The sequence below is a fragment of the Amblyomma americanum genome, chromosome 9, assembly GCF_052857255.1.
Source record: "Amblyomma americanum isolate KBUSLIRL-KWMA chromosome 9, ASM5285725v1, whole genome shotgun sequence".
Classification (NCBI taxonomy): domain Eukaryota; kingdom Metazoa; phylum Arthropoda; class Arachnida; order Ixodida; family Ixodidae; genus Amblyomma; species Amblyomma americanum.
In genome coordinates, this window is record NC_135505.1 from 143,522,336 (window position 1) to 143,546,990 (window position 24,655).

Here is a 24,655-nt window from a genome sequence, read left to right on the forward strand (position 1 = left end):
TACGATGTCAGTGCACGTTAAAGATCCCCAGGTGGTCGAAATTATTCCGGAGCCCTCCACTACGGCACCTCTTCTTCCTTTCTTCTTTCACTCCCTCCTTTATGCCTTCCCTTACGGCGCGGTTCAGGTGTCCAACGATATATGAGACAGATACTGCGCCATTTCCTCTCTGCCAAAAACCTATTATTATTATTATTGTCAGCAGATGGTGGAGCCGTGGTGCCACCATATGTGTACTACTCGGAGCTTCCCAGTAGATTTCAGTTACTCCTGGTACATGTGTCTCTAAAGGCTACAGCTTGCATTTCGAACTCTAGCCGCGTTTCGGTGGAAGCGGAATATCTTTTTTTCGATGTCCGTGGAAGTCAAGGAGCGCCAGTCGACCGAATACTCATCTGCAGACTTCCAGTATGGCGTTTATGATAATAATAATAATAATTGGTTTTGGGGGGAAAGGAAATGGCGCAGTATCTGTCTCATATATCTTTGGACACCTGAATCGCGCCGTAAGGGATGGGATTAAGGAGGGAGTGAAAGAAGAAAGGAAGAATAGGTGCCGTAGTGGAGGGCTCCGGCATAATTTCGACCTCCTGGGGATCTTTAACGTGCACTGACATCGCACAGCACACGGGCGCCTTAGCGTTTTTCCTCCACAAAAACGCAGCCGCCGCGGTCGGGTTCGAACCCGGGAACTCCGGATCAGTAGTCGAGCGCCCTAACCACTGAGCCACCGCGGCGGGGCCGTTTATGATGGCCCTGTGTTGCTTTCGACAAGGCGCGTTGAACCATCTCGAGATAAGAACGCAGTGATTTTTTGAGCTATTAGTGGTTTTGGTTCCTAGGAAAGGAAACAGGGCCGTGACTGTTCTCACTTGTTGGTGGACACCTCAACCGCGCAGTAAGAGAGGGGAGGAAACGAGAGAAGAAAAAAAATTGGAGGACGCTTAAGCTTCGCCTCTAAGAGTGGAACGCGACAGCGTGTTGCAGCACTGCCGTGGAGTCCACGGAACGCCATTGCCCGTTCGGCGCGACGCCTTGCCCGTTAGACAAATCGCTCTGCTACGTACGGTGAAACGGACGCGCGGAGCGGCAAACCACGTAGAAGCACTGCCAGGCACCTTACGGAAACGAGCGGGACCCAAGTTGCCGTCGTAGTTCGTCGGCACATCGTCCTCGGCAAACCCGATGCCACGAACGCCAGCATAGCTTCCGCGCCGAACGAACGGGCAGCAAGCCGCAAGCTTCGTGGTGAACGCGCTTTGGATGTGCGCTGCGTTGTTCGCCGCTGACCGCGTGATTCCTGCGTCCCCGCACGGTCCGACTGCGCCCGAACGAGACGAGCGGGAGGCGCTGCCGTCGCGCGTCATCTGTTGGGGCATTGGCGTACATTGCCTGGAGGAGGAGGAGGAGGAGGAGGAGGAGGAGGAGGAGGAGGAGGGATTTTTTGCTCACGGCCGACGCCGGCGACATCGGCTTTTCTGCGACGAGATCCCTAACGCTGCCGCGTTAATATTGACGTCTTTCTTGCGCATTGCTCCTTTCGTTTGGCTTTATCTCTGTGGCCTCGATAATCTCGCGGACCAACCGGCCCTCGATATAGCCGAACGAAGCGACCAATGCGTAAGCAATTGCCGTCCATATTGTTAACAAAAAAAAAAAAGAACCTGCTGTTGCGCGCGCAGTAAACTTCATCTGAGTGTGCAGGGCGGCGTGTGTATCATGGTCTGAAATGAGGTGTGTGACACGTGTGTTGTGTGTGCAAATATAAGAATCTGTCTCCTTTCCTTAATTAAACGTTGTTGAAAGTCAGCGCTCATTGTGTATGCTTTTCTTCTCGTGTCCCGTCTGCGTTCCACGCTGTTGAGAGGATGGAAAAGTAACAAGCCCAAGCTGCTGTTCTGGCCTTACAGTGCACGCTATCAGAAAATGCTCCTGGAGCGATCTCTACGATTTATTGCTAAATAACGTGATTATCACTATCGCAATGATGAAACTCATGCGTTGTTCTTTAAGACAACCAAGGAAGAAAAGGCACAACGGTCTGTTTGGTTCCAGGAAGAAATAAATATACCATAGCTTTCTGTCAAAACATGCCGAACTTATCCTGTCGAAATTGTCAACCTTTATTGAAAACTTTGTTATTGCGTTTATTACAACTCCTTGTACTTAGATCTCATTCATGCCGCCTATTCTCTAGTCTCGCGATAATAATAATAATAATAATAATAATAATAATAATAATAATAATAATAATAATAATAATTGGTTTTGGGTGAAAAGAAATGGAGCATAATCTGCCTCACATGTCGGCTTAAGGGTAACGGAGTGGATTCCAAGAGAAAGTAAGCGTAGCAGGGGGCGGCAGAAGGTTAGGTGGGCGGATGACATTAAGAAGTTTGCAGGCAAAGGGTGGATGCAGCTGGCAATGGACAGGGTTAATTGGAGAGGTCTCTGACCTGCAGTGGGTGTAGTAAGGCTGATGATGATGAACGGCGGACACCTGAACCGCGCCGTAAGGGAAGGAATAAAGGAGGGAGTGAAAGAAGAAAGAGAAAGGTGCCGTAGTGGAGGGCTCCCGAATAATTTCGACCACCTGGGGATCTATTACGTCCACCGATTGACATCGCACAGCACACGGGCGCCTTAGCGTTTTGCCTCCATAAAAACGGAGGCAGCCGCGGTCGGGTTCGAACCCTGGAACTCCGGATCAGTGTGCGTTTCAGCACGTTACTAGCAACTGTTTCTACGTGCATTTCCTGGAGGAGGAGAAATCCTAAGACACACAGAGACAGAATCTTCAAAACACTGATCATGTAAGAATGTAAGCAAACTCCTGGCACAGTATTGTCACTGCAGAAACAAGATAAAGAAAGGCAGTATGAGTTCTTTCTCATAATGGAGAAGACCATTAATAAGTATGGCGCATTCGCGCTTTGTGACCACATCTGCTCGGCCCTCCTAGAACACAGCGCTCAGTGATCCAGCAATCTATTCTAAACAATCCTCGTATCGTGATCAGTGGACACACGCGCAGAGAATTCTCCTTGTTTTCGATGCAAGCCACACAGCTTCGAGAGCCCACATAATTTACCTTCTTTACGGCCGAGAGGCCTCTAATACAGGCACTCTATAGACTGCGTTATGAAGTTACTTTCGCGAGCGTCAGAAGATGCAGCGGGACGATGTGTTCGATCAACATTTTTCCGCGCGTGCGTGCGTGCGTGCGTGTGTGTGTGTGTGTGTAGGGGGGGGGGCGGCGCCGAAATCCATCAAACCCGGAATTTAGAGCCCGCAGTATTATAAGCTTCGCCTAGAGCCATGGAGATACCGTCACCGCACATAATACTACCACCTCTACTTCCCCAGCGAGTCAGTTATTGATCTCCATATTTTTCTGCGAAATCTGAGTGTGAATCGTGGCCAGCTCTAATGCAGGGTGCAATTCGCCTAGCAACAGGTGAAACCAACGCAACGGTAGCGCATGGCTCGATTCAATCTTCTTGTTTACTATGCCGACTTTCTCTTTTGTATCCAGTGCATACTTAGGGACGAATGCTGGACAAACACAGCTGAGGTTTTGCAACTTTTCTCTCGTCGCTTGCCCATTGTGACAACGATGTCGAAACGGCGCTGTACAGGCTAGCCATTATGCGGAGAGGCTGTTGATGTTTTCTCGCCACCAGCGTAAAATGCCAAATATTGAATCGCGCGCGAGTCATTTGGAAATCATTCTGCACCCTGTATTCTCTGCTTTGTGCATCAATTCTTTCACCTTCAGGTCAATGTAGATACGCACCGCTACACAGAATACAACCGCAGCGCCACGGTGTCGAATTCACTACTCCTTTTTTCTGATGAACGTATTGGTCTGGAAGTCATCGCGGTCTTTATTATTGCGTCCACAAGGTAAGGAGATATATCCGGAGATTTATCTGCAACGCGCAGTCTTCTGAAGCCTCTATGACCGCACGCCACCTTTACATCGTGCAAGGCGAAATTTGGTTATGCTCTACGTCTGCAACACGTTTTTGTTTTCCGCTTGCACATTTTCCAATACAATACTCCACTATTAATTACGTCTTACTATCAAATGACAGCGCCGGACATCCTGGTAGTATTCTACATCGCGGTCGCGAATGCTCCCTACCTATAGGATGTGGATATAGAAATATAGGAATGGCTCCAGCCGTATGCGAAGTCTTCATAGACAACGTCCGGATACAGATCGACTTCCTGGTGCAGAAGCAAATTTAAAGTCTTACCGTCGGAATCGCGGAAGATGCCCGCACCAACATGACCACGATACAGGTGCCTAATGGCGAGGCCAACGCGGTCTTAATCATTTCCAACGTGTTCTTCTGCTTGAATGCTTTTAGTATGGTCTCCATGAGTCTCTATGTGCTCATCCTGCGAAGTTTCCGCCATAAAACCAGCTGTATGATTCTCTTCTACAGCCTTCAAGTCACCTTGGGCCTGGCAGGCGTGGCTCTAATGGTGCACACAATAGGAAACCAGCTAAACGCATCTCTTAACTTCTCCAGACTGCTATTTAATTCAACCCCACGGTCTATTTTCTGTAACACACGTGATTAGCGACCTCCGCGAAAACTGCTGAGAATACTCAAAATCTCAGAAATATATATTCAACAGTAATATATCTTGAATTCGCGGCATACAAATGATAAGCACTCTAAGGCATTCCTGGGACTCCAGGCTTTTGAGAAAAAAAACACGTGCACTCATTTCAAGAATATCTTGTCGTTCGCTTTCTTTTCTATCCGGTTCAAGTTGTTTTTTTTCAGTTGCTTGAAGTTCTTGCAGAAATTCAGGCCATAGTACTGTTCAGAACGAAAATTATTCTTTGTGAATACTATACCAGTGCAGTTCTTACTGGATGCTCGTGGTTCTGTGCAGAGGTGTTCGTTCCCTCTCGCATGACAGGTCCGCTCCAGACAAGTTTGAAGCCAACGCAGCGACGTGACGACGAATGATTAGTCATGAATATCGCGGGGCCTCCCAGCGGCTCGCCGCATGAGGCTACTCGGCACTAGCGGTCTGGCGCGCTCGTCTTTATTGCGTTTGAGCGAGCGTATCCGGACGCCAGACTACTGCGCGTGACCGGCAAGCAGACGGTCCGTCGAGAGCCATGAGCAAGCATGTGGCCGCGGCGGCAGTGCCAGATAAGCGCGGAGCCAGCCCTCCGTTAAGGAGAGCTGGGTGTGCGCGCTTCTGCGGCGGGGCAGTCGCCCTGCATTAGACGTGGCGATTCCGGCTGTTCAGGCCTAGCCGCCGAGACGTTCCTGAACTTCGCTCGAGGAAAACGGCATCTTTTCCGGGCCTTCAACGATGATCCGTCGATGGCCGTCATCAGTGAGTGGCGGCGTTTTCCGCTGTCTCATTATTCAATTGCTTTTAACTGCTGTTAGCCCATAGTTGTTTGATTAGAACGACGATATTTCCTTCTCCCTAGGGTAAGCTAATGTGCTAAATAAGGTATGTTTGGTTTGGTTTGAGGGGTAACTCAGGCTATGAGGGACGCCGTAGTGAAGGGCTCCGGAAATTTTGACCACATGGGGTTCTTTAACGTGCATTGACATCTCGTAGCACACGGGCATCTAGCATTCCGCTTTCATCGACGTGCGACCGCCGCGGCCGGGATCGAACCCGCGTCTTTCGAATCAGCAGCCGAGAGCCATAACCACTGAGCCACCGCAGCTAAAGAAGGTGTGTCGCGATGCGGTGGCACAAGTGCAGTATTGTGGTCTCCGTTGCTTGGTTACTTTGGCTGTGCCGCACTGTTCAGCGATTTGTATTGCTCCATGAATAACCGCAATAGTTGGAACACTCCCTTTCAGTGTCTCTCGTCGGGTCTAGACTGCGGCTAGAGGGCTTCATTAGTTAGAAGGCGTAGCCTTCATCAGTTAATCAGGCGGCTAGCGTTAGTTTTACTTTGAGCCTTCATTAACGCGGCGAGAACAGAAACTTGTTTTGTTATCGACTGAGGCGTGGTCACCGCGAATCAAGAGCCACAAAGCCGTCTTTTGCAGCCCCGATGTCATTGGCTAAAAATGAGTATATTTCTTAATACGAGGAATCTATAGAGACTGGGGTTTTGAGGGCCTTGAAACATCAACAAAAAGGTGAAATCGATGTTGCGAAAACTTCTGTTGCTATATTGCACCTCATTTAATCAAATTCGGAGTACCTATAATTGTTAGATAAGAGGCGATTATCATCAAAAGCCGCTCCAAGAAAAGAGCTCTCAATTGAAAACTCTCCGGTGTTCAAAATCACAGTCTACTTTTATCATGTGCACCTGAATTTCAAGGCAGCACGAAAATAGTATCACGTGAGCTACGCGATACAAGTGCACGTAAGAACCTCAGGTGGTCGAAATGTACACGTCATTATGGAGCCCAATTCTTTGTGGTTTCGTTCACTTCTTTCTTCATACTTTTCGTCGCGGCGACATTTCGGAGTCTACAATTGTTCGACAGTTAAAGGGCCTTTAATTTTATCAAAAATCAAAAAAATTAACTGTTGCTTTATTGCTCTTTTCACTGCTCCCTCCTTCGCACAGTAGTTCAATGCTGTTCGAGGAATGTCTTAGATGCGTACAAATAGATTCAAGCGAATAATGCAGCTGAAACTTACATGCAACATAAAAGGGCGTCGTAATTTTTACAAGAACGCCACAAACTTTCACCTTATAGAGGCTGTTGTACTCCCACAATAAAACAAAACCGCTTTTCTGAAAGCTCAGTTACCAAAAAAGCATGCAGATGTGAAATCCACGTGAATAGATCTTCTCTTATCGACTGTCTTTACTTGATTTGATAAAACGGCGCGTCCGAACGAAAGCTTAGTAGTTGTGACTTTTAAAAGTCGCATGACTTGCACTTCGATGCATTATATGTCGGAAAGCACAGTGCGCAGTGTTGAAGTGTCTGCCCACAAAAAAACGTCAAAAATTCTGCAGTGTGCTTGCCAAACAGCATTTCAATTTTCAATTCAAGTTTATTTGCATGTATACATATATACATGCACAGATGACGGGAGTACAGACAAAAAGCCAAATGAATTCGGCTTGACGGGGTCTGCAGACGTGTGCTTCTCTGTCATCTTTTTCCTTGTGCTGCCACTTAAACCACTGAAAGCCTACAGCACGCGTATTTTCTGGTGAAAACGGCAATTAGTTTAGTTTTCGAGCCCTGAGGTATATTGGAGAAACCCAACCGTGGAGACTCAGATCACTCTACCCTTATACAGATCGTCTATACACTGTCTATAGACTTGTTATAAACTCTATTGACTTCATATAGATATTCGTTTTCGTCTATTCATAATCTATAGACCATGTGTAGAAAAGCCTACCAGAAGTGTGTGGCCTAAGTTTTATACTTTGTCTATACACTGCCTATATATAGATTTATATTGCCGATAGATTAGTCTGTAGGATTTTTCTATGGAAAATCTATAGACTTTATGTACAAAAGAGTTGGACAGCCTGTAGGCTGTGCAAAGAAGGACAGGAGGAGATACAGAGACACAGGATTCGTAAAAACACAGGTTGACCAGCGAGATATTTCCCTTTACGCTGTCTTAGCAGCGAACACTTTATGAGGAAACTTGTTAGGAGTAAGTCTTAACAGAGTATTTCCTAGCAAAAACGCCCGTTTTCTCACACTTCTTGAGACGTAAGGGACATGCTTGAGGCTTCAGACGTAAGGGTTTTGCGGGGCAGAGGTCGCGAGCCCCCAGAGCACGCCGGCGCTGATCACGGGGTCCATGTTGTACTGGGAGACTGGTCACAAATGACGGAAAGGGTGCTACACCAATCGCTGCTCTACCTTCTTAGCGGAGTTCGAAGTGCATATCTGTGTTTATTGTTCAGTGCTGCCCCCATCTTCCATGGGTATCGTGCTTGCCTGAACTAGGAACACCGTGTACATCAGGGCAGCGCCGGCAATCTGCAAAAAATTCAAAAGTATGCTGTTCGATTGCTGGGTCATAAGAACGGTCACCATTTTGTATGGTTTTCCAGAGACCTACGCTTGTGTAAGTCGACAAATTAAGGTTGAAGTAGCCGTTGATGTTGAACAAGTAGTCTTCCTGGTGCAGTGTGTTGATGAGCATGAAGACCTGCAGGTGTGAACAAATTGGTTTGTAACTTGCTACGTAAGTTTTCTACTGTCGAGTAATTATTTGTCCTTAATCATGCATATTGCGGAGTTTCCTTGTAACGCGAGTTCTTCTCGTTTCTTCCGATTAACAACGTACGTGCGTGCTTCAATGACTGGCTGATCCAAGGTGCAGCCACCCTACACTCCTTAAAGTGAACATTAATACTTATAATTCCAACTGTAATAACAACTGAACGCTAATGAGAAATGTTTTTTTTTTTCAAAATAAAAGACTCGAGGATGTTTCCTACCTTGTGCATTAGCTTGGGTGGCTCTTTTCCAAGGGGCACAGATGAGATGTCGGTTTGGAGTCTCCAAATCTGCAATATAAGCAACATTTACTCTAAGTATTATCTAAAGACGTATTGCCCGATTGGTCTTTCAAAACTCCCTGGAAAATAAAGATTGTATCAGGTCCGCCTAAGGTGCGTACTTAATTCCGTGTCGAGAATGAAAGGAGCTTATCAATGGGTTCTTTAAAACTGCCTCTGAAGCAGTGCACAGCTAATACTGGCGCGACATTTCTCTCTCTGGCTTCTTCACAGCTTATATGACAAAGTTTTCCGATGAAATCAGGTCTTTACGTTAATTCATAAGGACTGCTGTGTGAAACCATTACTGTGAATCAGAAAGACGTAGCCAAGGCGAAATATGCCCCACGCTTTATGCAACATCGATTAGGCTGAAGTTAAAGCTAGAATAATTGGGTGAGAAAAACGCCGAGCGAGTGCACTGTAGCTCTATCGCCAGGATAGCGTTTCTCGTATATTACCTTCTTGAATCATATGCTCGAGGCAGAGCTACGGTACTGCATCAGACAGTGTTCCAACTCTTTCAGACGAGTAAATCGCGCCAATGTACGTCATCAAACTTAGTCTGGTTGCGTACACTGAAAGCTCAAGTGTAGCCCTCACGTATATCTCCAATCAGCACTATCTGGCGACGGAGGCCGCCACATCATCTTAGAGCACACCACAAGGGTTCACTCTGCACCCTTCTTCCTTCCATTGTAATCCGATGCCTTTGCCTTATCTAACCGTCGGTTATCTGCATGTGCGGATGTCGGCGTGTGTACGTATGCTTCTGTGTGTATGTGGGAGGAGGGGGGGGGGCAGACAGGCGGGCGCCCCTCCGGTCAAGTTTGCAGAGAACAATGTTAGAAAAAAATAGCCGTGATTCAACCCGGCTGAGCATAGCAGGACGAGCGAGAGATCTATTAAGGTAAGCACACGCCACACAATTTTGTATAGGGAACAACGCGTCGCGCGATTTCCGGCAGTTGCGAGAGCGCCTCCGCATATGCAGCTGTGGCGAGGCACCACGAGTCACATGATTCGATAGATGCGAGGCGAGCTAGCGCCGTCGGCTCAACGCGCGCATCTGTGGCGAGGCGTGGCTTGTCACGCGGCATGACGTCAGAGCCGAGCCTCCGCTCCTCCTGGTTTGCAGGTCAAATTTCATAGCCACATGACCATCAGCTTTGAATGGGAGAAGTAGAGCTTTCGCTCTAAAGTTTCTTAACTCCATAGCCCTCTTTTAACCCAGTCTTACGCAGCCTAAAAGCACAGCTGCGTGGATACAAATGGCGCTTCTCTCCGAAATTCGCGTTCCTTCAGCCCAACACCGCGTTTGTGCGCATCTCCGTAAGCCTGAAGCCAAGTCAAAGCCGTTGGAGAGACACCAGTCGAGGCGTCGTGTGGACTCACATCGTCGCCGAAGCAGTGTGCCAGCACGGTGGGCAGCAGCAGGCTGCCAAAGTGCATGCACCCGCTGCCCAGGAAGAATGCCTGGATGAGCGGCGTCACTCCCGGCATCAGGCAGTAGAGGATGGAGGCGCAGAACAGCGCCCCCGTGTAGCCGTACGTGAAGAGCAGCCCGGGGCCCACGATCACGCCCGTCTCGCGAAGGCAGTCCCGCAGGCCGTGCAGTGCGGCCCGGCTCTGTTCCACCACCTGCGCCTTGCTGCGGAAGCGGAACGCGCGCACTATTAGAGAGTTATAGCATAGCGCGATCCGCGATCCCCTACCGTGATCCGCTACCGCGGCGCACCGCTGGGTTCACGCTGATTGGTCCCGACGCGGCTAGCGCGAACGCAGCTAGCGGGCACGTGGCGCCATCTGGCGTCCCCAGGGTGATCTGCACAAGCGCAGTGGCACCTCGCGGAAGCGGATCACGGTAGCGGATCGCGGATCGCGCTATGCTATAACTCTCTATTGTCCCTGAAACAATACCGGCTTTTATAACAGAGCAGGCCACGCGCCGACCCCACGTCGCAGCAATCGCCCAAAGCATCTTGCGATTACTGCGACGCACTTAAGCTTTGTGCTTTGGGCCTTCCGCCCAGTGATCAAGGCTTCCGTATGGAAGCCGAAACGTCTTCGTTTTAAACAACAACTTTTTGGTCGGCGTTCCTTTTTCTTCATACATGAATCTTCTACCCGACCAGACGAGTTTTCGTCAGACTTTAGATTCCCTACTGGAAATTGAGAGGAAGAAATTGGCTTTAGCAGGGCATGTAATGCGAAGGCAAGACAACCGCTGGTCCTTGAGAGTAACGGAGTGGATTCCAAGAGAAGTAAGCTTAGCAGGCGGCGGCAGGAGGTTATCTGGGCAAATGAGATTAAGAAGTTTGCGGGCATAGGGGGGACGCAGCTGGCAAAGGACAGGGTTAATTAGAGGAAATGGGAGAGGTGCTTGCCCTCAAGTGGGCGTAGTCAGGCTGATGATGGTGATGACTTATCTTGCGAACTTCTTTTCGAATCAGCCAGCCTACTTGGTGCTTTCTTGTTGCGTCAAGCATATTACTGAGCCCAAGTCTCACCGTGCAGCCCCTATGCGGGTCGACCGTAGACAATCCTTGACCTCCTGTCCGATGCAGCGCAGGTAGAACCGGAACACAGTGAAGGAGTAGGACATGCACATGCGCGGCCACAGGCACTGCGGCACAATGACGATGATGTACCAGGAGCCGGCGCACCGCTGGTAAGTCGTCAACAGCGGCGACGCCTTGTCCTTCAGCATGCTGGCGCCGCAGTCGGTAGCGATCGCCAGGCACATGCACAACGCCACTTGCACAGCCTGGGAAAAGCATTAATTCGTTAGCCAATTTTTTAGGGGAATCCCCCAAAGTAGAGTAGATTAATAATAAGAGAGTAATTGCTCGTTGGCATCCACCCAAGCGCCGCCGTACGGCTACAAAGGAAAGCTATGAGCTTCCACAGTAACTTTGTAATTGATGAAAAATTTGTCCTGGTCCGCGATTCGAACCCGGGGTCACCGCTTCACCGCAGCCGTCCCTGTACCGACTGACCTAACCGGGAAGCGGTGGTTATTCAGCCGCCCGGTTAGCTCACTTTGTAGAGCGACTACTCCGGATAAGCCGTGGTCCCGGGTTGCAACTCCGGACCACGACAAAATTTTTCGATAATGAAAATTCTTGTTTTGGTTTCATGGTTTATGGGGCTTTAACGTCCCAAAGCGACTTAGGATATGAAAGACGCCGTAGTGAAGGGCTCCGGAAATTTTGACTACCTGTGGTTCTTTAACCTGCCCTGACATCGCACAGTACACGGGCCTCTAGAATATCGCCTCCATCGAAATTCGATCACCGCGGCCGGGATCGAACCCACGTCTTTCGGGTCAGCAGTAGAGCGCCATAACCACTGAGCCACCACGGCGGCTGAAGTTTCTGTGGAAACTGTGTAGCCTTCCTTAGCAGGCGTTTGGCGGCGCTTGGGTGGATGCCAATAAGCAATTACTCTCTTACTGCCAATTATTTAGTGTTTACCCGCAACAAGGCATATTAGTTCCTGTTCGAAATTGCAGCAAAAGATCTTCACTACAGCTAGAACTTCACTATGAGGAATGTTCGAGCTATCATAGTTTTATCTGGTCGAAGGTGACGATTCTGCCCTAGACAGCATGAAGAGGTCTTCGAATCAGTTAATTTCATGCCAAATTTTTCACAGGCCCTCGGAATCGGATTCTGGGTCCTTATCACACCGAGAGAGTGAAATGAATTATTTGAACAACAATTCCTCGGCTGTCTCTATACTTTGGAACGTCCCATATGTATCGGACGAGGGGAGAAGGCAACAGGAAAGGCAGGGAGGTTAACCGGAAGTTTGTTCCGGTATGCTACTTTTCATTTGATGAAAGAGAAGAGGGGTGTAAAATACAAAGATTAATGGGATGGAGTTAGATCAGAAGTGATCGCATGGTGGTTAGAACAGCTGAGGCTTTCGGATATTCCGTTCCGGCAACGGTTGACTTCTATTATTCATCGCTGTAGACAAAGTCATATTACCAGGATTTTCAGCGCAACGCAGGCACACACAAGTAAAAGGTCAACACGGGTGCTTGCTACAACTGTTTAATCAGGTGAAAGCAGTCGACATATATAACCCTCCTTGCTGAAAAGCAAGCATACAAGGCACCAAGAAGACCAGCAGCAATCTTACCAGAGTAGACATGAAGAAAATTTGGCAGCGTTTCGTTAAAGTGCGCCGCTAACGTCGCTTATGAAATTCCGCTCTCCTGCGGAAAATCCTATATTGGACAGATGGGAAGCTGCGTAAATAACCGACTCAGAGAACATGCAAAAGATATTGAAAAGGGTGAGGGTGAGAGACTTGTGGAAGCACAGTAGGTCTTGCATCAATTTACACCACGGTTCCGCGATGTGAGGATTCTCGGTAGAGACAGAGAGCAGACGGCTTGTAAAACTCTGGAAGTCTTTCCCATAAAAAAAGAAAGCGGATTCGAGATGTGTCAGTAACATTTCAGTTTTCCTTTACGAGACTGAGCGGAAATTTCTTTCACGCCTACTCTGATAAGATTGGTTCTGGTGTTCGGGGTGCCTTGTATGCGTGTGCATGCTTCAGGCTATATATGTCGTCTGCTTTCACCTGATTAAACAGTTGTAGTAAGCTCCCGTATTGTCCTTTTTGATGCGTGTGTCTTAGTTGCGCTGAGAATCCATGTAATATGTAAGCCGCCGCGGTGGCTGAGTGGTTATGGCGCTCGGCTGCTGGCCCGAAAGACGCGGGTTCGGTCCCGGCCGCGGCGGTCGAATTTCGATGGAGGCGAAATTCTAGAGGCCCGTGTACTGTGCGATGTCAGTGCAAGTTAAAGAACCCCAGGTGGTCGAAATTTCCGGAGCCCTTCACTACGGCGTCCCTCATAGCCTGAGTCGCTTTGGAACATTAAAACCCCATAAACCAACCAAACCAAACCATGCAATATGTCTGAAAAGCAACTAGCTCAGCAGTTAACTCTCTTAAAGTAGACAAAGTCAAGTCACTTTTGAAAGTGGAGTGCACTGTAAAAATATGAGGACACTTGTAAGGTGCAGTTACGAACAGTACAAGTGTTAGTGGATGGTACAGCAGTAGCATGCATGCTCACGTAAAAAGCCATGACTGCTGCCGCGTAGAGCCGCGTTCGGCGTTTGGAGCCCAGGGGAGTCCGAAGAGACTTCTCGAGCGTGGAGCACTTGACGATGAGGTCCTTCAGCCTGGGCGCCCGCACCAGCGCGACGGCGTAGTTGATGAGGCCCTCCGCGACCACGCAGCTCACGTACACTACGTACGCCTTTGCGTGGAACTTGTCGGCGTCCCCGAGAAGCTGCCTGCACCGCTCGAACTCCATCCCGCCTACTACGCCCGTGACTGCGCTTGGCAAGGAATAAAGCGAAGTGCGCGTACAGTAGTATACAACTTGAAAAAAGAAAAACAGCAGTTGTTAACACTGGGTAGAGGTCCACGCTGTACAGTATTACTCCGCTGGCCAATCATAATAGTAAATGAAATCAAGTTTTTAATGTTCCGTTACATTAAACAAGTCAGGTATTAAAATTCCAGTGCTAGTAATTTTTTTCTTGCGGTTGTCGTCTTGTTAGCGTAACAAAAAAAATTTGTTGTGGAGGAATTGTGTATGAGTCTTGAATGGGGGCGGAGCTTCACTGTATACTTTTTTTCGTGTTTTTTTCTCGTTTATTTACCCTAAAGGCCAATGTGGGCATTACATGGAGGCGGGGGATATCACGCAATAAATGCAAATAACAAAATAAAATAGTAATATAACGACACTTAACAGCATGCAGGAACACATCTCAACAAAGGTTTAAGCAGTCAGCAATAAGAAATGCAATATGCCTGAATAAAAACATGCAAGCATGGAATGCAACTTACTCAACGACATTTGAAGAAGAAACACACACACACACGCACACACGCGCGCGCGCGCACACGCACACACGCACACGCACAAAAGCATCACGAATGCAAAACAAACCGGTCAAGGGATAAATCTTACACATCTACTCTGTCCCACTATCTATAGTTGTGTCCGACTATGGTTTGTTTTGCTTGTGCATAGAAGGATGCATTCTTAGGCGACCTGGGGAATAATGTACGTAGCATGATGAAATACGCATTTGAGACTATCCTCAAGCAGGCAGGATGGGACATGCGAAAACTTACAAGTATAGAATATTTCAGGGCAACCAAATATACTTGCACAGGCACACTGGTGCGGAAGGGTCTCAAATCAAATCTCTTCTGTACATTTTAATGCGCATTTTAAAATCCCGTGTTATCGTCGGTGGCGTCATCGTCGGCTTTGTGAGCAAAAAATCCCTGGACCAGCCACCCCAGCAATCCCATCTGACTGTGAGCAACCTCCCTAGCGTGGCAGGCGGATATTAAACTGATGATTGGACGAGAGGCCACGCGACCTTTTAACTTCGTCTGCTGCTTCAGCCATGTGATCTTGAAGCTTCCCGTCTAACCAGCGACGCTTCAGCTTCGGCACTGGACGCGGACATGGTTTCAACTGAGACTGGGCGCCGGAAAACTTTGTGATCAGACTCAGCGAGTCTGACTCGGCTACACGTGCATTTCATCGACACTTTACAGTTCGGCAGTGTGCCATGCAAAGGAAGCTTTCGCTTCTCGCCAGGGTTAACCAGAGTTTAAACCACAGCTAATTTTCTTTTTGTCAGACTCTAACCGCGGTCATACTTTCATGCCAGAAAATGTATTTATGTTCCTGCATGCTGTAGTCATAGCGCATGGGTGCTGAGGACTCGTCACGCTTCTGAGCATTTAGCCTTACGCTACCCGAAGGCATACATCCAGGCTCTAGATAACGCATGTTCACTTTGCTGTACCTTTCTTGTGGACAGCTCGAAACACTTGAGTTGGGATAAAGGCGCTGCGCTAGATACATACCAATGTCATCACCATCATCACCAGCCTGACTACGTCCCCGTAATTCAGGGCAAAGGCCTCTGCCATGTCTTTTCAATTAAGCCTGTTCTTTGCTAGTTACTTATGCAGTATGTGAAACGTTGCGATGTTGACTCACCAACACTCGTGAACACGCAAATGAGAGTGACGCACTTAAACCAGCTGCGTTGCACGCTGTGCACCTTGGCCCAGTCTCCGGTTTCCAGGCCTCCAAGAAAGCAGGCGCCGATGGCCTTGTTGTACAGGCCGATGTAGCGGAAACCGGCGAAGAACAACCCCGCCTCGCCTTTTCGGCTCCTGTCCGCAGCCGCCTGGTGCACCAGGGCGATGTCTGTCGGCTCCATAATACGTGTCACAGGGGGCACTAGTGCCATTCTGGGCACCGCAGTCGTCTGGAGTGAAAATATCTGTGCCAAGGCGGTTTGACGTGCTTAAGAGCTGTCCTTTCCATGACGGTAAAATTAGAGAAGTTTACTTTACTTATATCTTCCGCGTCACAGCTTTCATCCATCGTGTCATTATACTGGTCAACTGAGAGCACAGCCTATCAGAAGCAATAGGGCATTCTTGTCGCAAATGCTTTTTCCCCTTTAGTATTCAAAAGCTGCAGACTGGCAGCGGTAACCTAGAGAAAACTGTGGGCAGTTTCTATCTCATTAATAATAATTAATCATTGATTTTTGGGGAAAGGAAATGGCGCAGTATCTGTCTCATATATCGTTGGACACCCGAACCGCGCCGTAAGGGAAGGAATAAAGGAGGGAGTGAAAGAAGAAAGGGAGAGGAGGTGCCGTAGGGGAGGGCTCCGAAATAATTTGGACCACCTGGGGATCTTTAACGTGCACTGACATCGCACAGCACACGGGCGCCTTAGCGTTTTTCCTCCATAAAAACGCAGCCGCCGCGGTCGGGTTCGAACCCGGGAACTCGTTTGCATCTTTGTCTTTATTGGCCGTGACAAGCTCAATTGCGAGGTCACGTCTCATGAACACGACGGATTTTTCTACCTCTCTCTCTCTCTGCTCTTTCTCTCTCTTTATTACCCCCCCCCCCCCCCTTTAATGTGAACGGTGGCAAATTGCGATTTATTCTCGGTTAAACCCTCTCTTCTTCCTTCATTCTGTTTCTCCCCTTTCCCTTTTTTCCCTCACCGTCTGTCGTCTCGCCATCGGTTTTTCGAAAACTGCACCATTCGTGTCAATGTGTGACACTAATCTTCTTCGTAGCAAAGCAAGACAGTTAGCACTGAAGGAATCCTTTACACACGTTTAGTACACGCTCAGGGATGCAGTGCTTACAAAGTAGCGTGCGATAAATTATTCAGTGATTAAAGTGACGAGACAAGACATCTGCCCAAATTTTAGAAAGTCAAATCAGTCCGTCCAAATAAGACTCTAAGAGGAGAAGCCCTCAAAACTAGCAGTGGAAGAATAACGACAAAAACCGAACAAGGATTTAAAAACAAGACACATGACTTTCCGGATTCAGTAATTGCTGCCGATTACAGGGCTTGGACTAAGTACCGATGGTGCCAGAAAACAGGTCATCTTTTCTAACCTCCAGAATTGTATTTTCTTTTTTTTTTTACTGCCAACATGTTTTTTTTTCTTCAATAAATTTCATGTTTACGTGTACATTTTATCGACTTCTGATGTGTCTAAACCCTTAGCTGCGTCTGTACCAACCACGGTACTGACAAAACGGCTCACCTTGGATGTAGCTTCAACCGTTCACTTGTCACAAGTGAGCAAAGCGGGCGACTGTGCAGTCCAGCCAGCCTAATTCGAACACCTAGCATGGGTTATAACCGCGCGCAGCCTACTCGTTTCATTAAACCTTGAACGATAACGCGTATGCATAAATTTCCGTCCAAGCTGCCAGTCATCCGTCACTTCCACCGACTCGTTCATCAGTGTCCATGCATGCTCTGTGAAAACGCAATGGGGATCGGTGAAAGAAGTTGGGTTCTACTACGGAGAAGTATTTCTTATTTGTTTCTTTGTCTGCATGCACATCAGAAGAGTTTCCCTTAATTCGTACTGCCTCCGTATAATTTCAGTTTCCTGCGGAACGCCTCGTATTCATGAACGCCGGCATATCGCTCTGCATATTCCAAGCTACCAGCGCATTAAAGCGATATATCAAGAACCCACAATAGATTTCTACACTGCGATGGCGTCTGGAGGCTCTTTCCAGAACACATTAGCGGTGAGAGCGGCTTTTTTAATGAACGCATACTAATAAAAATCGAACTTTGTCTATCACGACAAATTCAATGCCAGCCTATAGCCGTAAGCCTTCTTTGCGAACACTGGCCGAGTGGTGACTCAGAAGTTAAGGCGCTCGGCTGCCGACCCGAACTACGCGGGTTCGATCTCGGCCTCGCTGGTAGAATTTCGATGGAGGCGGAATTCTAATGGCCGTGTGCTGTTCGATGTCAGTGCACGTGAGAGAATCTGATATGGTCGAAATTTTCAGAGCCCTTCACTATACGGCGTCCCTCATCGCCTGACCCGCTTTGGGAGTTTAAATCCCCATAAACATAGACATAAGGACAAACATCTTTGCGGACCCTTGCTCAAAAGTGTTATCGAAAAGTTTATAGGAAGAATGTTTAATATGGCAAATGAACTGCGCCGTAGTGATTAAACGAGGGTATCTGCTGTTTCATATAATGAAGCTGAGGCTATCAACCTCATTTAACAGGGCACTAAAAGAGATCACTGAGTATAACTAAATGAACAACTTAGTATTCAGAGATAACTCGTGGTTTTTAGAAGCAACAGACGTTTTGTTGGGTTAAATATTTACTAATTGGGTTAAATTATTCCTGGCCAGTAAGCCGGAAGAAGGAATAGCGATGACACAGTTTAAATCAATTAACTTCGCCCACTCACGTATTGTATCGAATTGAGTTCCTGATGCTGCTCCGATCACTAAGCCTTGTCAGGCAGCAGGCTGATATCATGATCTTTTGATTTCCATTCTCGTACTGCGCATAGAATAGAGCTGCAGTGGGAGGAATCTTGAATCCAGTATGTCTGCGACTGCGTCGGCTCAGTAACGCACATCTTAAGCACGCCTCTCATTTGCTATGCAGCGGCATCATCACGAAGGGAGTTGAGTTCATTACAAAACAAACGGTTCCCCCACTGTTGTTTCAATCAGAAGCCTGTTGTTACAAAATGTTATGATGATAATTATCTAGAATTAGAATTTATTTTCCATAAATTACATAGGAAGGGATGTGGAAAAAGCTGCAGGGGGAGCTTGAAATACCCACCACCCCTGGTTATACATGGCAGCATAAGCAAACAGATATATATAGTACTTGTGGGCAGCGACTTATCAAGAATACAAACTAATTCGCAGAGTACAACAGCAATTTTTATAACTGCACACAGAAGGAAATGCAACACAAAATGCACTCAAATACATAGGCTGTAATATACAATGAAAATAAGGAAACACCTGTATAGAAAAAAAGGGCACTCAAATCTACTCTCGTGGTTTGAATACGAAACCATTGTAACATCGTGAGAAGTTGTATTGTGACGTTCATTAAATCTATCTTCCTTTCTAAAGACACATCTGATGGTTAGCATACAGTAGTAAGGTAACGTATATACTAAGGTCACCTATATTCGTCAAGAAGCAACACGGTTCAATGTACTTCTCATTGAAGGACAGATGTCCTTAAGCGGGGACGAAAAATGTTACTTTCGCCGTGCACTAAGATTTTCTTCTACGAACTACATGCGGAAACATAGCCCTTGAAGACTTTGCTTCAGAAAAGGGGCATTTTTGTGCCATCTGCGAACTGCCGTTTCTGTGATTTTCCCTAAACATTTCAACATTACTTCATCAATTATAAGGACGTAATTCTCTGCTCGCATGCCTCGCAATAGGCCTTGACAAAGCCAGTTTATTCCACTTCCCAAATCATGCGGTAGCTCATCGGGGGGCAGTATGTTGAAGAACCTCTTGGTATTTTTTTTCCTGATTGGACTACACAGCCAATGGAAAACTAGAATGATGACTGGCACTGTGAATCAGTCATTTCGACGAAAACTCATTTCTGCCAAATAACTTTTCATCGGAACGAAGTGCACGAACAGAAATACTTTAAACCGGAATGGCATTCCCTCTTGGTGATGTGCTCAGCCTCACCTCCCGTCTGGTGCTCTGTTGCTCCTCTTTTAGATGTCTTTCGTGGCGTTTCCTTAAAGCTTTGTAAATAGTTCATGTAAAGAAAACATAATTTCAGTGCAATTAATAAATACCATGAATAAAAAAGCCGTTTCGTGGCCTATGGGTTGCGTGCGCTACTCTCTCATTTTGAAGTTTTTTGGTTCGATTCCTGCACCTCCGGAAGATATTTTATTTTTCTCTAATGTACACGTCCCAATCTTGTGGTCTACTGCTGGCGTTATGTGAGCCGATGGTGACGTCACTGGGGTGGGGGGTGGGGGGGGGGGGGGGAGGTTCGTACCACTGCTGCCCCATTCGCTGATGATCGCTGATGATCCATCAGTTTCTTTCGTATTAAAAAAATTTCCTAAGCCCATTTCTACGACTGGCTTTCGGGCACAGCAAATTGGCAGTGCCTACGTCGAGTGCGAGCCGCATTTTTTTTCGCAGAGCCAGCTCTTAAGGCGAAGGTTCCCGGTAAACGGGTAACAGCATTCGTCGTCAAAATGCGCCGGTAGTCACGTGACAGACCAATTAACACAGCGGTTACCACGCGCCTGAGCTCACTCGTGATAGATAGAGCGCGCGACTAACAAGCCGTCGCCAACTGCCTTGAAACCCCGGTCAAATCTACGTCGTGAAATGACTGCACGGAGCGGCATCCCGAGCGCCTGCACAGTAGCAGCCGCAGCAGTCGGCATAAAGCCTGCAGCGGCGACATGTCAGATCAGTCGCCTTGGAGGAAGGCCATGGATGTATCCCCCACATTCTTTATGAATGCCCTGCCTACAGCGCCGAAAGGCAGTCTCTCTGCCGTGCGCTGGAGCGTCTAAATCCACGCCCACTGACGGAAATGAAGATTCTCGGCCACTGGCCGCTGCGATCGCCGGCGGTGAAGACCTCCAAGGCATTGCTCCGCTTCTTGAGAACTTCTGGCCTTGACGGTAGGCTGTGACTTTAACGAACGCTTGCTGACTTTGCATAGACACTTCATTTTCCTGCTACTCTCTTTTTCTCCTGCATCTTTGTATCCCCTCACCCCTTTCCCCCGTGCAGGGTAGCAAACCGGTTTATTCTTCCAGTTAACCTCCCTGCCTTTCCTCCTCCTCCTCCTCCTCCATGGATGTTGCCGAAAAGGAGTTTTGTGCTTCGAAAGCTACACCATAGTCTCATCTACCTAGCACATTTCGTGCACCATAAAACAGTCGTTGTAACCCAGCCTAAACCATACCGCACTCGTCCCTCACCATTCGTGGCAGCAGCATTAAATGAAATACAACTGCAGAAGCAAATGCCGATGGGTGTTACCGCCATTAAACTTTTTGAGCCATTCGCATGCGTTCGCAACGCGTGCCTTCATAATGAAATACCTATAGCAGCCCTGTCGCTTGGATTTCGCAGCTGTGCGGAGCTTCTTGGTGCTTACTTTCATTCGGATAGATTTCTCATTTCGGGAGTTTCGAGCGCTTCAATCGCCGGTCAGCACAAAGGCTGCGAAGTGGTTCTCCAATTCGGCTTGGGTGACACTGCTTGTTCGGGTTGGTCGTTCGGTTAGAGGGTGCACAAGGGGGTTTTCGTGCATGCGTTGTGCTACGCGGCCATTTTGTACCACGTGAAATTACTTTTTCTTAAATGTAAGTGAGGTCATGCAAACAACTTAACTGCGCACTTAAATTCAAAAATTCCGCGCTCTAAGGCGTTTCTAGAACGCCGACATCTGCCACTAGATGGCGCGACAGCCCAATGGCAATGTAGCTCTATGGACAATGCAGTTCAGTTAATAGGAATTTTGCACCGCGTGAAACTACCTTTTCCTGAATCTAAGTGAGCTCACGTAAACAATGAATGAATTAATGAACTTTATTCCCGTCGTCATGGGGCCTCACGGTCGGGGCGCAGCAATTGGGAGGGGGTGCCTTCCAGCCGGCTCTCAGCACCGGAGACCGCGGAGAGAGTCTTGTAGTAAGCTGTCTCCGCCCGACGGATGAGGAGTCCCTGTTGATCCGGGTCGCGGCTCCGGGTCAGCTCTTCCTAGGTGGCAAGGTCTGGGATGCTTTGTGATTTATCCCCAGGAGAATCCTGACGCTCCCAAATTAAGTGATTTTGCAAAGTCATTCTGTGGCAGCTACTGCAGAGCTCAGGCTCCCCGGTGTCTTCATCGTGTAGTATAGAGTACGGAAAGAATCTGTTGACTTGAAGCCTCCTCCAGGCCCTGCACTCCTTCGGAGTAAGTGGCCTATCCGGAAGTGAGTGTTCTCCTATCCAGTCTAGGTATTTCAGTTATTTATTTATACTTAATGAGGGGGTCTTTATTCCCAATCAGGGGCACTTGCAGAGCAGCTCGGATGTATAATTCTCAAGCAAAGCTGTGAGCAGCCTCATTCCTCGGAATGCCCTCATGAGCAGGAACCCATATGAGGGAGACCTCTCTGCTTGAGGGGTATCTTCTTAGTAATTTGGCGGCTTGACTGGAGACCACCCCATTACAAAAGTTGTAAACAGCTGCCTTACTGTCAGACAAGATGATCTTGGCTTTGGTGCTGACGCACGCTAGGCCGATAGCAGCCTCCTCTACCACTAACGCATTCCTAGTGTTAATCGATGCTACAGTCACTTTCTACTTAAATTCAAAAATTGCGCACTTAAATTCAAAAATTGCGCGCCGTGAGCAGTTTCTAGAACGCCGACATCTCCCACTAGATGGCACAAGATGGCACAAGTATCTTGGGGTATGGATAAATAACAGTGTTGAGTATCTGACAGAGCATGAAAAATATGTAATGAATAAAGCTAGTAGGAATGCAGCTGTCATGAAAAATAGGGCACTGTGGAATTACAATAGGTATGAGGTGGTAAGAGGGATCTGGAAAGGGGTGATGGTCCCTAGCCTGACCTTCGGGAATGCGGTCCTGTGTATGAGGCCAGATGTTCAAGCAAGGCTGGAAATTAGGCAACGGGGAGTAGGGAGGTTAGCTTTGGGAGCACATGGCAATACACCAAATCAGGGGGTACAGGGTGATATGGGATGGGCGTCTTTCGAGAGCAGAGAGGCTAGCAGTAAGATAGCATTTGAGGAACGATTGAGAAGGATGGAGGAAAAGCGGTGGGCTAGGAAAGTTTTCAGATACCTGTATATAAAGAATGTTGACACGAAATGGAGAAAGCGAACTAGAAAATTGACAAGCAAATATCTGGACAGCAGTAAGGGGGCAAATCAGCAATTATCGGTTAAGAAAAAGGTTAAAGGAACAGAGAGAGCTTTGTGGAAAACAGGGATGCTGACGAAATCGGCACTAGAAACATACCGGACCTTTAAACAGGAAATTGTCAAAGAAAATATCTATGATAATTGTAGGGGAAGTTCTTTGTTGTTTGAGGCCAGGACTGGAGTTTTGCGGACTAAGAAGTATAGAGTCAGGTACCAGGGGATAGACACTTTGTGCATTGCGTGCGGAGAGGAGGAGGAAACGGCTGAACACTTGATACTTTTCTGTAAAGGGCTTCACCCTACAGTGGAAGGCAGCGGGGCTGACTTACCCAAGGCATTGGGGTTTAGGGATAGTGAAGGGAAAGTGGATTTTAAGAGGTTAGAAGTAACCAAGCGAAGGTTATCTGATTGGTGGCTAAAAGCAAGACAGGAGTAAAATTTCACAAGACATGGCTAGGTGGCTTGAGCCACCGCCCGATGTAAAGGGTTCAGCCGTATCCATCCATCCATCCATCCATCCATCCAATGTAGCTCTATGGGCAATGCAATTCAGTTATTAGAAATTTTGCACCGCGTGAAACTACCTTTTCCTGAATCTAAGAAAGCTCACGTAAGCAACGTTAACTGCGCACTTATAATTCAAGAATTGCGCGACTTGAGTCGTTTTTTTTAGAACGACGAGATGTGCCACTAGATGGCGCGACGTCCCAATGGCTTTGCGATTCAGTTATTAGGAATTGCAGTACTTGCTTCTCATTTGCACTGTCGACGATGAGGCCAAGGGTATATCGCACATTTAGGGTTATATGCGCCACTAATATTATTAACTTTCACTATAGTACCCAGATATATGTGTATAGGATATCGGAGGAAGAGTCTGGACATTTGGATGGCGATTTAGCGCGGGAAAATCGGGCGCCGTGGTTATTAATGCGTAATAACACACAGTAAGATTCCAGTACAGAGTTTGGGAATTTCCTTTTACTAAAAAACACATATGCACTAGCTTAGCATATAATCAGCTGAAAGGAATCCTGGGAGAATTAGCGAGCGAAAGTTGAATCAAATAAGTGAAGCCACCTTAGAGTGTAAAGATTTTGGGAGCATAACGTATCTCAAGTGATTCACCTCTGCGATATGTAAAAATGATAGCTCTTGAGATCAATAATGAATGGGTAAAAAACAGTTAGATTGGTAGAGTTGCTAAGAAATCATCGTTTCAGAAAGCACAAGTGTAAACAATGTCCACAAAACAAAACTGATGGCGGGCACACTTCATAACATTCAAGACAACGCTTTGAAGACGCGGGTTCGATCCCGGCCGCGGCGGTCGAATTTCGATGGAGGTGAAGTTCTAGAGGCCCGTGTGTTGTGCGATGTCAGTGTACGTAAAAGAACCCCAGGTGGTCGAAATTTCCGGAGCCCTCCACTACGGCGTCCCTCATAGCCAGAGTCGCTTTGGGACGTTAAACCCCATAAACCATTAAGCACAAAGCTTTGACGCCATATTAGCAAGGTTAACTGAGGAACTCGAGGATATATTGAGTGGTCAACACAAACTGCACAAGTCTAGCTGATCCAGAGTGAAAGACGATGGAATGAAGTGGAGGATGTGTGTGCGTGCAGGTGTGTATGTGCTTGTGTAAAAACTTGTAAAGTGGGGATATTAACGCATCCAAGCGACACATGGGATATGAGAGACTCTGTGAAGTGCAGGGCTCTGGATTAATTTACACCGCCGGCGGATCTTTAACTTAATTACGACGATGCGTGCGTGCGTTCGTGCATGAGCGGGCGCGCTCGCGCACAGAAGACTGAAAGCG

At 47.6% G+C, this 24,655-nt stretch overlaps 2 protein-coding genes across 2 annotated transcripts in view; one reads left to right on the top strand and one right to left on the bottom strand.

The window, feature by feature from the left end:
• Positions 1–7,564: 7,564 nt before the first annotated feature.
• LOC144103756 (uncharacterized) lies at positions 7,565–13,832 on the bottom strand. Its single transcript, XM_077636411.1, has 6 exons — positions 13,590–13,832; positions 11,005–11,261; positions 9,890–10,205; positions 8,435–8,503; positions 8,053–8,142; positions 7,565–7,970 (listed from the first exon to the last, which is right to left on the bottom strand). The coding sequence occupies exons 1-6, from the start codon at positions 13,830–13,832 to the stop codon at positions 7,884–7,886; spliced, it is 1,062 nt and encodes a 353-aa protein (XP_077492537.1). The 3' UTR covers positions 7,565–7,883.
• amon (prohormone processing protease amontillado) overlaps positions 11,079–24,655 on the top strand; it is a 227,840-nt gene continuing 214,263 nt past the window's right edge. The window contains exon 1 of the mRNA XM_077637874.1: positions 11,079–11,165. The gene's annotated coding sequence lies outside the window, so the exon portion shown is untranslated. The remainder of the gene's footprint in view (positions 11,166–24,655) is intronic.

Excerpts from the sequence above, each read along its gene's own strand:
- LOC144103756 (XM_077636411.1), bottom strand. The coding sequence starts at position 13,832 with ATGGAGTTCGAGCGGTGCAGGCAGCTTCTCGGGGACGCCGACAAGTTC. Across the intron at positions 8,504-9,889 it reads CACACTGCTTCGGCGACGAT|ATTTGGAGACTCCAAACCGA; the intron begins GTGAGTCCACAC and ends CTTATATTGCAG. Across the intron at positions 7,971-8,052 it reads ATTTGTCGACTTACACAAGC|ATTGCCGGCGCTGCCCTGAT; the intron begins GTAGGTCTCTGG and ends AATTTTTTGCAG.